The sequence below is a fragment of the Acomys russatus genome, chromosome 20, assembly GCF_903995435.1.
Source record: "Acomys russatus chromosome 20, mAcoRus1.1, whole genome shotgun sequence".
Taxonomy (NCBI): Eukaryota; Metazoa; Chordata; class Mammalia; order Rodentia; family Muridae; genus Acomys; species Acomys russatus.
In genome coordinates, this window is record NC_067156.1 from 66,341,709 (window position 1) to 66,358,255 (window position 16,547).

The 16,547-nt window shown below is 49.7% G+C and overlaps 1 protein-coding gene across 1 annotated transcript in view; it reads right to left on the minus strand.

The window, feature by feature from the left end:
• Positions 1 to 16,547, minus strand: part of Nfatc1 (nuclear factor of activated T cells 1) — a 99,352-nt gene that overhangs the window by 63,438 nt on the left and 19,367 nt on the right. The window contains exon 3 of the mRNA XM_051163737.1: positions 12,066 to 12,225. Coding sequence (XP_051019694.1) covers positions 12,066 to 12,225 — 160 coding nt within the window. The remainder of the gene's footprint in view (positions 1 to 12,065; positions 12,226 to 16,547) is intronic.

The following is a 16,547-nucleotide window of genomic DNA, read 5'->3' on the forward strand; positions in this document are numbered from 1 at the left end:
ATCCTGGCCACTCCCTGACAACAGTAGGTGGCTCCAAGGGACCCTTGTCTTCCCAGGCCTCTGAGCAGCATTATAAGCTCTGCTGGTTGATGTTTAAAATTAATGCTTGTCCTGTGACAAGCCTTGGGTGCATACAGCACAACCAACAAAGACTCTAGCCATCATCTAGGTGGCTTTATGAGTGTTGAGGAGGAACCCTGCATGAGACACTCTGTGTAGCAGATGCGGTGGCAGTGCACTGGGTCAGGTTGGAAAGACTGTACTCTGGGCTTGGAGCAGGAGCTACGGGCCAGGGACTGTGTCTGTTTTGTCATGTAGTCACAGCGTCTGTGAAACAGATCACTTTGGATTCACTAATGGCCTGTGCAGATACTTTCAGGTGGGCTATGTGCCAAGGACACATGTATGTGAATTTGGAGGGTGCCTGTTGTCCACAGGTCCCCCTGTCATCATGAGACAACACAGTGGGGAGCCTTGCTTAAGGCTGGTGAAGCCAGAATGCACAGGGCCTTCCTCCTCCTCCCCCACCAAACTCCCCCATTTGCTGTGGGCTGACTGACTGAACGAATATCGCAGATACAACATGGAGTCTCCCATCTAAGGCCATGATCACAGAAAGCCACCTCTGCCCCCCTTGGGCCAGAGTGGTCACAGCTAGCACTGTCTAATTCTGTGGGAGCGGAGTGCCTTTCCCTTCTAAACTATGAAGCTGTCTGAGCACAGAAGTCCCTGCAGACAGTACACAGAGTGGTCAATAACGAAGGCTGCTCTGTCCAGGCCCCTCAACACCTACTAAGAAACCATTAATGCACATTGGATTAGAATAGTTTCACAGTGTGAAATGTAAAAAAATAATAATAATAAAAATAAAAATCAGAGACAAATTGTGCCAGTATTCTATCTTGTGAAATTTAACACGAGAATATATAAATAAATCTATGACTAAAACCTTCTCAGTGGGCAAGGCTCAGAGTGGCCCAAGGCTCTAGCCCAGCCTGGCTTGGGTCAGATGACTTTAAAATGACAACTCAAAATTCCCCCAGGACCCCTGCTAGGACAGGCTTCTTAAGGCATGGAAGGCAGTGAACACAGTATAATTTTACCCTTTGGAAACATGTCATTTCAGTGAAAATAGGAATATTTAAGGCTTAACCTGGGAGGTAAATATCTATTATTTAAAGCACAAAGTTCACTTTAAGAAAAGAAATCTAAGCTACTTCACACATCTCGCTGCATGGGCCTTCTGCCTCTTGCTCCTCACAGTGTCTGTCAGAACAACATTTATTAAGTTACCTGTCAGACCCAAGTCTCCTTGGCTTCCCTCTAAGCGAAACAAAATGCATTATTCCATTTGCACAGTGCAAGTGCTCCTTAGTTTCCTGCACATTAAAATGTTTGTTTTTAGCTCCTGTGCCACCTCAGCACTTACACAGCGAGATGACAGGCCAACAGACTGATGGAGGACAAATTTATTCCGTGCTGGAGTTGGGCCAACAAGCACACCTTCATACACAGTGAGGGAAGGTCTGAATTAACAGAGCCAATTAACTGATGAAAACCGCTTGCCTTTCAGCCAGTCACTCTGATTTGGTTACTAAGCCGAGGACACTGTCATGTGACATCCTTCCACCGTGACATGATGTGTACTTGAAATAGTCAACTTAAAGGGAAATTTGCTTTTAAGACCCCGAGTAACATTAGTGTGCCAGGATATCCCAGAAGACAAGAGAAATCAGTTCACAAATTGGTTTCACTTTCCCTCCTTCTGGCTGGGGATCACACCCAGGGTGGGTTCCACTATTTTTTAAACCTAAATTTCCTCTACTTGGTTAATTACGAGCTTGTGTTTTATTCACATTATCTCAGATTGTTTTCAGCCCCATTTCTTCATTACAAACACCACTGCCCGGAGCATCTCTTCCCAGAGACGGCAAGTTTTCTGTTATTGGAAGTTCTACTTCCCTCTCCTGGAGACTGCAGAGTACTGGTCTCCTAGCGGGGCACAGAGGCACCCTGGTGAGAACTCACCACTCTGCCCTGGAGGCCTCACTGCACCCAAAGGAGCCAGGTCTGACCCATCCATCTTCCTGCCCCACAACATGAGAGGGTAGGGGCCAAGTGTCACTCTAGTGAGGTAGGGACAATCACAGCAGTTTTAGCCAGAGGCACAGACAGTGGGGGATCTGCTGCTCTTTGGCAAAGGTGACCCTCTCAGAACGACCATTGTGGAAACATCTCAACTGTTTGTCACTCCAGATGCCACTGTGTGCCTGTCTTGGAGGATAGAAGCGACCAGCGAGGGCATGAGTCCTCACAGACACTCAGTAGGAGAATGAAAGCGAAACTTTAGAGCCGGGCTGTGTGCTGCTACCTATAATTCCAGCACTCAGAGTCCAAGGCAGAAGGATCACACAATCAAAGCCTGAATGGGTTACAGACTGACTGAGTTCAAGGCCAGCTTGGATGGCTCAATGAGATTGCTATTCCAAAGTAAAGAGTTAAAAATGAGATTAGGAGTGAAAGACAATGGTAGAGAATTTGCTTAGCTTCTATTGCAAAAACAAAAGAAAAACAATTTTACATATTCAGAGCAGCACCTGGAAGGATGCCAAGCAGACACTGCCCGGCCCGGTCCGCATAACTAGGAGAAGCACTTCGCACTATTAGGTTCTCACACACTGAGCTCCTGTGTCCCATCGAATACAAAACTCAGGGAAATCCAGGTCCTCTGAGTAATGACTGCAGGCCACAAGGCCCCAGGGCTTCCCATGAGACAGGCACAGACAGAGTGTCTGGCACAGCTCCCTAGCACAGGGGGCAGGACTTAACCATTACTGCTGCTCAGTGGAGTGTGCTACCCACAGGATTTATGCTAGTGATTAGCTCTGTCTGCAAACAAAACCAAAAAGAACAAACATTGCCTGGCTTAGTGTGCATGTGTGTGACATACTGATACATGTGACATGTGTGCACCTGTTTATGAATGCCTATGCATGTGTTTATACATGTATGTATATATAAACTGGTGTAAATATGCCCTTGTGGGAATTGTTTGCATGTGTACGTCATGAATATGTGTATGTATGTATGTATGTGTGTGTGTGTGTGTGTGTTATGAGCACATATGTTTTGGAGCCTGGGCATTTACTTCATGAATGTGTGCCTGGGTGAGCAAGCAATGTTTATGGGACTGTGTGCACTTGATTTTGTATGTGCACATATGTGACATGAGCCCATAGTAACACTTAATGTGTACCATGTAATTCTGAGGACTCTCTCTATGAGGACAATTATCGTGCTATCGTTCAAAACCATGTTTACAAACACAGACAAAACAGGTTTAGTGTTGTTCGCCAGATCCTGAGGGCTAGTGACCAGTGCACATATGGCCTCACAGAAGAAGTCTAAAGCTGAGGACCTGCCCAGAGAAGCCGAGAGAGACGGCACGCAACTCCTAACTTTCTCTATCGTTCTGAATAGGCAGAAACATAAAAAACAAGAATCAAAGTGGGTGTAGCTATGTAAATATTTCAGCATGAATGCCAGAGACCACACACACTGGCAGTGCCTGCCAGGCCCTCAGTGGGAACCTCGCATGTCACACCTTCATGGGGACTTGATTTCCATAGGCAAAGTCATTCCACCTTGCTGAGGGCCTGAAGCTGTTCCAGGCCTCTAATAATCAGGTGTTTAATTTACTCAGAAATGTCTCTTGGGGCTGTGGGGGTAGCTCAAGTGGTAGCATGCCTGCCTAGGACGCCCAGGACACGAACTTCATCTCCACCACAGTGAAGGATTTCCTGTGGAGAAGGTCTGACGGTCCTGAAGCACTGACAAAAACCGCGAGTCTCAAGTCAGGCGCCCAGCTCGACCACGCCTCTTCTTCCCTGCAGGGGCCTGAGAAGCCAGCCCCCCACCTCCCAGCACCTGTCCCCTCCTCACATAAGAGGTCCTGGTACGTGTTCTCAAGGAGGAAGGCGCACTCTGTCCTTTCAGAAAGGGACTGTGAGCTTTGTGGCTCTCTGCTGCTTGAACTGACAGTCTTCAGCCTGTCAGTTTTAGAGCCCTGGGTCCCTGTCTTCATCTGCGAAGCTCGCATGCTACCAAGGCCCAGAGTATGTGTGGGTGCCTCAAGTGCCATCTTGTGCCACTCCTGAGGTCAGACATACAGGGTCCTGGAAAGTGAGCTTCGGCCCCATGCCAGGAAATAGTTCACTCCCAAATTCTGTGCTTCCCTCCAGGGCTGAAGGAGGCTGAGGTAGACAGGAAGTGGGGTAGGGGAAGGCCAAGGAGAAATCAGTTTCCTGACATTTTTTTTTACTGAGCCTCAGATATTCACTGGATGCAAATTCTGTGACCTGTGGTGCCACAAGCAACAGCAGGACCCCCAGACTAGCTCAGAGTGGACATCTGAGGGATGCGGCTCACAGGCACAGCCAGGATGCAGCTGCGAGTGGATCTTAGGCCTGCTCCTCAGGGAGGCTGCAGTCCACACACGCTGTAGCCGGCTGCAGCTCAGCACCTCTGCTCCTCAGTTAGAAGCGGATGGGATTCCCCTTCAAGATCTGGACATCAACCAGTTGTTGTGGGAATTTTGAACCAAGGGCATTTGGCTGAATCAGGATCCATGGTTCTGCACAAGATCAATGGTACCTCTGCACAGGACTGATCCCCACCAAGCCTGAGGGGGCCGAAGGGGCCAGGGGAGAAAGGGGGTCTCAACCTGAGGCAACATGCAGGTGGGGAAGATCACCCACAAATCAGCAGCTGCAAAGAAGGTTTTAAAGCTTCCCGCCCCCCAACGGGGGTAGGGACGATTCAATGTCCTCAGGACCTGTCAGTGTGGCCAGGATTCACAGCCTAATCAGCCCCATGCATATCAATCTGGATCATCTCTGTGTATTGAGTAGGATTTAGCATCCCTGAGGCTGGCCCTGCAGATGGCAGCGTTCACCCACTCTCTGCCCATCCAAATCAGAGGAAAGAGGCACCAAAAGCCAGTAGAGGCCCTCAGCAAAGCTGCCGAGCAGATACAGAAACTGCCAACACAGATCTCATAGACTAGTCACCACAGACTCAGAAAGCAGCCGCCTGTACACCCGCCTGGGAATTATCCAGACTCCAGGGTGACACTCTAGGCTAGTGCTTACCTTGTGCACAGGGCACAAAGGCCCTTGGTTTCCAGTTCCCTCAGGAGCAGCCTCCTATACCATGCCATGTAGTACGTCACACCATGCCACCACGGTGACACCAGGTCCAGCCATGCAAGGAAATCCTACAAAATATGGCTTGCTGTTCTGAACTGCTACCCTTCCATCTTGCGGAGTTCAGCCTGTGGCTGCCAGGATTCTGGATGCCACACTAGAGGGGCACCAACTCTCAGTCTGCTCCTTCTCCCGGCCTGAGGTCCAAGCTGAGACTATCTACGCAAATGACCAGTGAGGTCATAACTGTGTGCCTGCCTAGACAAGGCCTGCGGCCATCTGTGCTGATGCAGACCAAACTGCCTCCATCCACACAGGAAGCAGCCCAGTGCTCTCCCAGGAGATGAAAACCAGGCCACTAGGCCAGGGAAGGCACAAGTCAGCAGGCCCAATCAACCTGCACCTCCCATGGCGGGCCTGAGTCGTGGACGGTCACACAACAGACCCAGGGGAGAAAGCACCCATTCTTCCCGGACTCCCGAGAGAGCACCCTCTACCATCACAGCTTCACACCCACAATCTCTATCTTCTACACATCAGAACAGCTGCCCACGGGTCCTCAGGACCAAGCGAAGCCGCAGTCACCAGGAAGAGGGCCCCTGCAGGATCCTGAGCCAGCTGGAGACCTACCGCTTCCTGCCATCACTGTTGCTAGAAAGGTCAGTTCTTGTTTTATCTCCAGTTACCAGTGTTTGAGAGCTTAGGGCAGGAGAAGGGCTTGACTGGATCTTTTTCATCTGGACCTAAGCAAGAGCAAGCTCTGACGGCACGTGACTAGAAAGCCACCAGCAGGCTCTGTGGCCCAGATGTCATCATGAAACTCTTCCTAGCTTGAGACAAAGAAGCCACCGCTTCCCGGTCAGGTCTGGAGACTTGGTGATCCGCCTGCAGATGTAGTGAGAAATCTGGAATTTGGGCTTTTTTCTTTTTTTAAAAAAAACACAGAACTAGTGTAAGAACGTGCTTTCGTTTTAATCCCAGGTGTGGGGATGTGAGGTTGCTTTGCAGCAGCTGACTATGATTTGCCTCGTGCTCTAGCACAGGCATGGTTTTGCCAGCTGCAGATAGTTTCTATGAGGATGTTTGGCATTCTGAGAACTTTTCAGAGGGCATAGAAATGCTAGAGCCCTGAGAGGCAGAGCGGGTGGTTGTTGGTTGTTGGGGGTGGGGTGCTGGTTACAGCTTGTTAGTAGTTGTGCTCAAAGAAGAAACAAGCAAACGAAGGAACTAGAATCGGGGCTCCCTCCCTCCCTCCCTCCCTCTCTCTCTCTCTCTCTCTCTCTCTCTCACACACACACACACACACACACACACACACACACACACACACACACACACACACCTATCCTTTTTTTCTCTCCTATCTAGTGATGGGGAGTAAAACTGGGGAGATAAGAGGTGGGAAAAAGGAGAACTCACAAAGTAGCAAAGACTCGCTACATGCAGGCTCCTTGTTTTGGGAGGGAGGGTTCTGCTTGTAGTCCTGTCTTGTCTTTGCTCCCAGGTACTCACACAGTGCCCTCACTGCTTCTGACTCTACTAGCTAGCTCTGAAATGAGCTAAAAAATGGACACTAAGAGCTCATATGAAGCCTTGGTCTTGAATACATCAGTAGAGCTTAACAGAGGCAGTTAGTTTTTTCAGTTACACTGCTGTAGACAGTGTAAGCAAACAGAGCTGTCACTACTTCACTATTGAACTGGGTATGAGAGCTCATCTCTCCCCATGACTCCTCTATGGCCCTTTGCTTTGGTATTGGGAGCTTGTACAGTAAGCAAAGCTGCAGTGTGTTCAGGGAGCCACACCTTCCCTCGTGGGACTCCCATGAAATCTTGTGTTTTCTGAACAATGGACTGAGCGCACATGCAGAAGGGAAAGGCAGCATCCAGGTGACCAGCAGAGTTACCCTGTGCATGATGGACCTTGAAATGTCCTGAAAGGAGAGAGGACTCCATGCAGCGCCCAGGCTGATCCATAAAAAATTAATCCAGACCTCATGCAGGTTGTCTGGCTCTGGGCAGACTAGGGCCAGCGTGTTTCTGCTTGGGGGGCAGGGTTGCAGGCTGACCTCTGCTATATGCATGTTTTAATGGCTTGCAGCCCTAGCCAGAGTGAGGTGCCCTATTTCATGGCTCCTCCCCAGGCACTGGCACTCTGACCAGAACACCTAGCAAAACCCCCTCATTGGCCCGTGAAGGGTCCTGACTCCCTGTAAACCTCCAAGGGTATATATTCCAGAGACTACACCTGGGAGACTTGAGGAAGTAGGCTACACACAACAGAGCATTCCAGGCCACTAAACCAAAGCACAGGGTTCCTTTTGGCCACAGGTCAGAAACACCTCAGGAACTGGTTCCTCACAGTACTTTTGACACTCTAAATTTCCTCTGGCACTTGGAAGGAAAGACATCACCAAGAAAGAAAAGCCATTTTAATTAGAGCCTGGCTTGAAGACAATTTTAACAACCTGAGAAACACAAGTCATCTCTCGGCTGTCAAATGTCTTGATAGAAAGTGCACCTGCCATGAATCTATATGGGAGGAGGACAAGCTAAGTGACCTCTGAAGGGTCCTTAAGGCCATGAGACACCCCCCCCACCCCCCCGGCCTCTGCCTGGCTCTTGTGCTGGAGCACAAGCCAAGGTTTGTCATGGCTTCCTCTATGACTCTGCCCCGGTTCTGTGAGATCCTCAATTACCCACTGTCTGTCCCCTTAGAGTCTATCGCTTGTATCCACAAGGAGTCTAGGGTCACTTGTCTGGGCCACTGTCAGTGTCTCTCTGATCTGAGTCCTTCAATGCCAGGCAAGAGCCACGCTGGTCACTGTCCTAAATGACAAGTGCCATGCTGCAAACCCGAATGTCAGGAACCGACCAGCTCCTGAGTGGTCATATTTCAGCGGCCTATTAATTATTCAAGCAGAGCGGGCCTGTGTGTGATGCGCAGATGCTATCGGGCAAGTCATTTTGGTGATTGGTAAACAGAGCTGGAGTCTGTGACCCCTAGGGTGGGAGATGATCCTCTGACCACAAAGCATCACATGCCCTTGGGAGGCGGGGATGCTAAAGGAAGGAGCCCACAAGGCCACAGTTCTCTCTCTAGGACAACCTAGACATCCCCTGCCTAGCTTCTGGAGACTTTAGATCCTCAGGGAGCAGTGGCGAAGGCCCAACACACTTGGAGACCTGATAGCTGGAGACCAGATCGAGGTCAGGATGGACCTTCTTAGGCAAGGGTGATGACTAATACAGTCTTGCTGTGGAGTGCTGGAGAGGCCCTAACCAGATGCTCCTGCTTACCCAGAGCATCTGTGATATCTGTTCTACCAAGGCAAGTTTCATAGTCAAGGAAAATCTAGGTCTTTTCTCACCGGTTTCAATGTGACAGCACACTACAGAAAGACATTGGGGCCCCTCTCTCCATAACTGATAAGACAGTTGTAACTGAAGGCAGGTAAGGGGAGCCACCCTGTCACCAAGGATACCCCTATAGACTTTACACAGACCATGTCCACCTAGGAGATGCAAGGTAGCTCTTAAACTGGTCCTGGGAGCTGCCAGGAAAGCTCTTAGCTGCCCTTCTTTGAATTCCAGAATAACCTGTGGCTGCTCCTTTTGGTTTTGTGTGACGTTTCCCAGATGATGGCAGATTATAAGGCCAGAAATCTTGAAGACGAGGTAGCTTGGTGATTGCAGAATATGGCTAGTGGGGGCCTGTGGCCATTTTGAATGGTTAGTCATAGCATGAAAAAGACATCTACATAAGAAGAAGAGGCACCACCCCACCCGCCCCCAGGTGGAAATCAGTGAGTCCCAAGAATGCTGATGCCAAGGAAAAGTCTCAAGCAGGGAGAGGGCCTGAAGCCTTCCACCAGACAAACAATTTAGGCAGGTACTTCACTGATACTGGTCTCTCCACTGAGAGCAAATCTGGGCCAGATACAGGCGACTCTCCCCCCCTTTCCTTGTCCAAAACGCATGGCCTTTGGTTCTACCAGTGTGTCCAAGTCTGGTCAGTGTCCCCAACAACACATATAAGAAGAGGACCATTACCCAGAAGCCTCTTTCTGGACCCCATGTCTAAGGGGCACGTCTCCCTTTTACCACTGTCTTCTTGGGAACTACTAGGGTTTTCCATTTTGTAGGTTGCTGCTGTCTTTATAGAGAAACTTCTTTAGACACAGAAGGAAACACGGTGGTGGATCTACACAGTCACAGCACTGAACTTCAGCTAGAGAGCTTCTGGGGGGTTCTTGTGTGAGACGGAAGCCCTGAACAGTTAGGAACGCAACAGAGACTTCTGGCTGCAAAATGGTTCGTGGAGTGGCTGCATAGTGGACATGTGGGCTGGCCCATGGCCTCGCCCAGACTGCTGCGTAATGCACCCACCTCCACGAGCGAGGCAGTTAGACACCAGAGATGATGGCACTGAAGGGTGTGTCAAAATAGCCCAGAAGTTGGGGTAGAACTTTGTGGTTACAGTGCTTTCATGGCAACCAAGAGAATTTTCTATTTTTGTGTGTTTCATAATTACATGCAAATTCTATTTTTATCTAATTTGTGGTCCACCAACCAACCAACCAAACAAACAAACAAACCCCCTAAAATGCCCTCTTTTTAGCTGTTTACCTCACACTGGCATAGATGTGAGCTTACTTTGTGAAAATATTCCAGAAAACTCCTTCAGCTTCTAATTTCTCACAATGAGACGTGCAATAAAACCTGGCATTTGGGGCTAGCGATGGTTTTTTCTTTGCCTTTCAACAGTGTTGAGGAAGGGGGCAGGGGTGACTACTCTGTGGAAGCAGCGCCAGTCTGACCTCGTTTTGCCACCTTCCCTAACACCATGTTAAATAATTTAGAGGGTGCTTCTTAAACACTGTTTTAGATTTCACCATTCCTCAGAAATGCCTCAATTTCCTGGATATCGTCTGCACTGATAGTTAGTGTTGCCCCGTGCCCAAGACGCCAAGAGCCTGATTCTCCAGGGGCTGCGTGTCAACCCAGCACCTGACATACACGCACAGCAGCGGGCATCGAATCATATCTGACAGACACAGATCCCACAAAACGCAAGGCTTCCCACACCGCTAGTGGCTTTATCTCCCAAAAGCCGCAGAGATTCTTACAACTAACACAAACCAAACCCAAGATGGCGGAGACTCTCCTCTGCAGCTTCATCTTTTTGATGAGGGCACAGTATTTGCACACGCACCCCATCCCCACCCCCACCCCCACCCTGGCACTCGCCTAGCGCCACTTGCCTATAAGATCCAAGCAAGTGGGGTCGCTTGGCCATTATCTCTGCACTTGCTTGCCGCCTTTCTTTAACAGACTTATTTCCTCTCTTATTAAAATCTGTTCCGTTCAGCAATAATGCACTTTCATTCACTGAAAACCACAGCAGGAAAGGAGAGGTAAATACCTGTCGTTACCCAGCACAGCTGAGGGCGGCTCTACCTGACCTCTTCCACCTGGGAAGGTAGAAACTTAAAATGTCAAGCTGGCTGCTGTGTGCGGATGGCTCCCGCATTTTATCACGTCAAGCAGCTAACAGAGTGGGTATTAATTGGCACCAGGCGCAGAGGCCACAAATATCACCTTAATATCACTCACGAGCACGGCTAAAGTGCTTCATTTCTGCACCTCGCCTGGCTCGTTCCATGTGGCTGATTGCTGCGTTGGCAAACAGCCATTTGTCTCCATGGTCTCCTGCTCTTGCCAGCTTTTTATTTACCTAAATGGAATAAAATAAAAGTACAGGGTGCCCTGCTGAGTACCCCTTCTGGTTCGCATCAGTCCTGAAATAACAGGTTGGGCACCTGGGTTTATGATGTTGGGGTAGTGGGGTAAAGAGCTCTCTATAACACCGTGTGACCAGAGTCAGCTAGAGACCAAGCATTTCCCTGTGGCACGTAAAACAGTAATGCCTTGAGGGGGAGATGTCTAAAGGTGGGACACAGGGAAGCAATGACAAACTCACACAGCTCACTGGGATGTCACACTGATGCCCAGGTGGAGAAAGGACAGGTGGCTCTGGGCTGTGGCTGGGCCTCCTGGCCACTGTTGGTGAACACTGTATCTCTACACTGAGTGTTTTTCTTCCCCAGAGCCACAGGTGTGACTGTGCCCATCTCAGCCGCTTTCCCCTCAGAACTCCATCTCGTAACCTGCTTCCTCAGAGCCTACCCCAGACGCCTCCAGGCAGGCTGACGATCACAGGCTGTCCTGCAGGCCTAAGACATGGCACTTCTACCAATCCCATGTGTGCGGGTGGAGGGTGTGCATCTACTCCAGGGGCAGGGGCACTTTAGAGAGAGAATGTGGCTGCAGAACAGTTGATGCAATGGCGCCGGATCTATAAGCATGTCTGTTTTGGGCAAACCTTTACAAGCATTAGAGAGGAGGTGCAGAGCTCTGTGTGGTACCCACAGACAGCCCCTGACTCACACTACTCCTGCTTACCGTCTTTCTTTTAAAACAGTATGAAAGTGATAGCTGCTCAGAAAAACTACACTCCGCTTTGAATTTTGCACAGCCAGCCCCTCTGTGAGGAGAAAGGTGGCTGGCATGCTGCCTTTGCCACGCCTGTGTGAAGATGTGTGGCCAGTGAGGGGCAGTAAACACATTTTGACTTTTGACCTTTTCAGTTTGACAAGGACTCACTGGGACATCACTCTGCTGAACGCAGGGAGCATCTCTGCTCAGGACGAAAGGAGATATCCTACATAGCTAACATTTGACTGAGGTGTGAGGTGACCGCGTTTAAAGTCTGAGGAAAGTCCCTAGCTGTGGCTCCAAATCTGTTTTAGGCTGAGAAGTACCAAGGCAGGAGCTTGACAAGTCACAGCAGACACCATACCTGCACGACGGGGTGTCCTCCAGCCGATGCCTTCACAGCCCCCCGGCTGCCTTCCGTCTCATAGTGAGCCCTGTGGTGAGACTTGGGCTGCACTTCAATCCGAAGCTCATATGGACCAGAGTGGGACGGTAGCTGCCAGTCAAGGGCAGGTAAAGATGGGCTGCAAAGAAACAGAGGAGCTTTGAGCACAGGAAGACACCAAGACACAGTTGCCCATGCCGTCGTACCTGAGGCACCATCAATGCATCAGCTCTCTCCGCTGTCAGAGCTGACACCCATCAGGATTCTGATGGGGAGGTAAAGTCTCCATAAGGCCATGGTTATGAAGTCATCATGTGTGACCATAGCTTGCCAGTGTTTCAGGAACAAAAGTAACCACTCAGTCTTTAAAATGCCCAGAGCAATGGGGGATGTAGCCAGGAGTGTCACCAATGGAATATAGGGCTCTGGACACCTTTTGCTAGGGACAGGAAGGGCCATCCTCTTCTAGGGAAAGCCCCAAGAGACACTCTTGTCCAAATGGGGCTCTAGGAATAACTGCCCCCCTGCAATGCTAGGTCACAGCAGACCCGAGAGGAAGAAGTAACTGCTTGGCCCATTCCCTCCTCCTGACTGTCCCTTAATTCCATTCCAGTTCTAACAAGGTGCACCTGTGTTTGTCGCCATGTGGGTACAGCTGGGCTATCCTGCAGGAATCTGACTCACAAACACGCAACAGTAAGTACACCAAGTGTCTGCATCTGCCCAGCACAGAAGAACGCTGATGGCATGAGCTTGGCCCATCTGTAGTGTTCCCCGAGGCTTCAGAGCAATGTTACAGAGGGGCAGGCTTCCTGATGCTGCCATGCTGCCGTGGACTAAGCAGTTCTCACTAGGCCTGTCAGGGCCGTTTCCTGTGCATGTCACACACCCCGCTCCTAGCAACTGTCAGGCGGAAGGAAGAGCAACAGAGAAGAGGGGTTGGCCTGGACGCAGGCTGGCATCCTGGGGAAGGTGCCCCACGGGATCTGAGCAGCCTCCTGCCTCCATGGGGGGATGTGTTTCCAGGGCAGTGGGACCGCAATCCACAGAGCCACAGACAGGATGGGTATCCAGGTTTGGAGGGAAAGGCACTGTGAAACAGGCCACAACTGTAGCTCTTCATTCTGTCTCTTATGTATGCACTGAAGTTTCTTGTATCTAAACAGAGAGACTATGCTTTGCTGTGAACAGACATAGAAACAAAAACAAACCTCACGGTGAGAAGAACTAGCTTCAAACCCCAGGAAAATCTTAAAAAGAGAGTGACACAGACCGACAGACAGGCAGACAGACTGACAGACAGACAGGCAGACAGAGAATGATGAAAACGGGCAGGAAGAAGGGTGATTTACACATTTAAGACTGTCAGCTCTGATCAAAACATTTCATGATAAATCGGACAGCTCTCCAGCCCCCCAGGACTGCATCTTAGCTCAGATGGGAACTAGGCTGGAGGAGGGGACCTGGCTGAGTACTGTTTGTCCACTGTCCTCCTGGGGTCTGATTCTATGACCCACAGGGTCTCTGACATCAGATTGGGGGCTGTGATTGCCTGCTAAAAAGGTGCACTCACAACTGACCCACAATTTTATACTTCCAAGACATTTTCAATTGAACTCCATCCTTTTAAGAGTCACAGAATGCAACCCAGAAAACAGGGTTGCCGAGATCCTTTGACTTATACTAGTGAAGTCAGTTGAAGTTACCTACACATTTTAAAATCTTATGCCACATCCGACCCATCTAGAGACAATCTGACATGCAAGTGTTTTACACAAAGGGGGAATGTCTTCGCAGAACATGTAATTTGGTATCCTGAGTTTTTAAAAGAAAGATCAAACTTTAAGCATCTGAGTGCATTGGTAAGAAAGCGGTTTAACTGTAGCACTACATTTTATTATGCAAATATTACTTTAGGGATGGACTTTGATTACCAGCCAATCATTTGCCATTAGAAATGTCACTGATTTGATGTCCACATAATTAAATAAGAGACTATATCTTGAACACAGGGTCCGCATTTTGGGGTCCCCGAGGCATCAGCCTCGTGCTTCCTAGAGATGTCGGGAACCATCTACCCCAGCACCAACTCATCAGAACATAGACTTGATATGTTCTATTCATTCCCAAAACTGTCCCCGCGGCGTGGGGGAGTGGTTTCGGGTGCTGCTGTCTGCCCCTCCACACAACGCTGGAGTTCAAGCCAGAAGGGAGTGGATGGTATGTGAAGAGTAAATTCCAGTGAAAACAATACTTCTGCTCCACTAAAACATCTGGAACTATCCGGCCCCTTACCATCTGCTCGATTTTGGTCCAGTGTCTACTGAAAACCTTTTGAAGCCTCAGGACACTTCCCATGGCTTAGTCTACACCCCAACAGGGGGTGCCCACTCTGCCACACAGCCACTGTCATCAGTGCTGTCAGATACCATGTGTCTGGCACCTTCTCTGGACCTGTGTTCAAACTGCCATCTATGAAGAACAGTCTGATGAGGTCATAGAGGAGCGTCAGGTCTTGATAAGTCTATATGACAAACATCCTAAGACACATTACAGGGCTACAGAGATGGTTCAGCGGTTAAGAGCACTGGCTGCTCCTCCAGAGGACTCAGATTTGATTCCCTGCACCCAGGTCAGACTGCTCCCAACTGTCTGTAACTCCAGATCCAGGAGGAGCCAATGCCTCTAGCATTTACATGCATTAGCAGGCAAATGGATATAACACACACACACACACACACACACACACACACACACACACACACACACACACACACACCCAACAGACAGGCAGGCAGACTGACAGACGCGCACACACACACCTAAAAATAATAAAACAAATCTTTAAAAAAAAAAAACCAAAAACCAGAAAACAAGTTAAGGCCCAGAGAGATGAAGCAGTTGCTGACGGCACTTGCTGCCAAGTCTAAAAACCTGAGTTAGAGCCCCGGAAGCCACATGGCTGAAGGAAGTGAACATACTCCTGCAAGCTGTCTCTGACCTCCATGTGTGCACTATCACACAACCACTAAATAAATAAGTAACAGAAACACATCACAGAACAAAGTCTATGTGCAGACTGGATGTGAGTAGCCTGTGGTCGGGCCATGTTGCTGGTTAACGCATGTTAAACGTAGAGATCTGGAATTTGGCCTCTTTCTCCCCTAGGCCCCATATTAAGCTCTCATTAATCCACCCAGCCTATTCAAAAAGCATGCATTCAGTGGTTTTGAACAAGAATTTTAAAAAATTCTTTCAAGAAAGTGGTTGTGTGTGTGTGTGTGTGTGTGTGTGTGTGTGTGTGTGTGTATGTGTATGTGTGTGTGTCAGAATGAGTTATGTGAATGTGAGTGTGTATGTGTGAGGACGTGTGTATATGTATGTGTGTGTGCACATGTGTGTATGTGTGTGAGGAAGGGTGTGTATGCATATATGTGTTTGTAAACACATATATATGTGTGTGTATATGTATATGTGAGTAGGTGTGTATGTGTGCAGCTGTTCCTTGATTTCGGGTCCTGAGGACCGTGGGTCACAAAGCAGTGTGGCCTCCTGCTGTAGGGTCTGAAGGGACCAGGCTAATGTAGCCTCGTGCTGGGGGAGGAGGGGTAAGGAGATAGGGCGCGTGGGAATGACGGCAGCTTCCCCTGATAATGGGCGAGTCAGACCTTCCACAGTGCTTGGTATGTGGGCGTAGTGCAGGGAGACGCCACCAGCTCTCCTGTTTTGAATCACTGTTCCCATGAGAAAGGGCTCCGCCTCCTACTGACAGGAAGCGTGAAGATGCTGTTGGCACACAGGTCACAGCACAGAGACCAATTCTGTACCAGATCCCAAACCCGAGGCCACAGAGGGCCTACAGTTCCTGGCTACTGCCTATATGGGGCCCACAGTTCCCAGCTCCACTGCCTCTGAGCATCTGAGGCTGGTGCATGAGGACAGCGAGGCCCTTTGGGGAGCTCATCCCTCCAACAGGCCTCTGAGGGTGACCAGCATCACCTCTGGTCCTCGCAGACCATCTGCACAGCCTCTTCCCACTTCATCAGCTCAGCCAGGCTGCTTAGTGCCACACAAAGGTCTCTGCAGTCCCAGCTCCTAACCTGCCATACAGACACCACATCCCTTGCTTAGAACGGAGCACTGAGCCTCAGCTGAGCCCTCGGGGAATACCTGTGAGCAACAAAGCTTTGCTTCACCGCTTCTTCTCTCAGTTCTGCCCTTTGCATTCCTCCCACCACAGGGTCCTAGGGAGCTCAGAAGTGTGCTCACTACAGGAAGAAGCACGGGTGTTACCTGCAGCTGGGCAGATGGATGACAGCTAAGGACCGAGAGTGTCAAGGCCACATAGTTTCCTTCTCTTTCAGACTCCTCATCAACCCCTGAGGAGGGGCCTGAGCATGGCAATCTGTAGAGTAGGATCCTCCTAGCTACCTTTGTATAATTGATGCTGGACAGGACAAG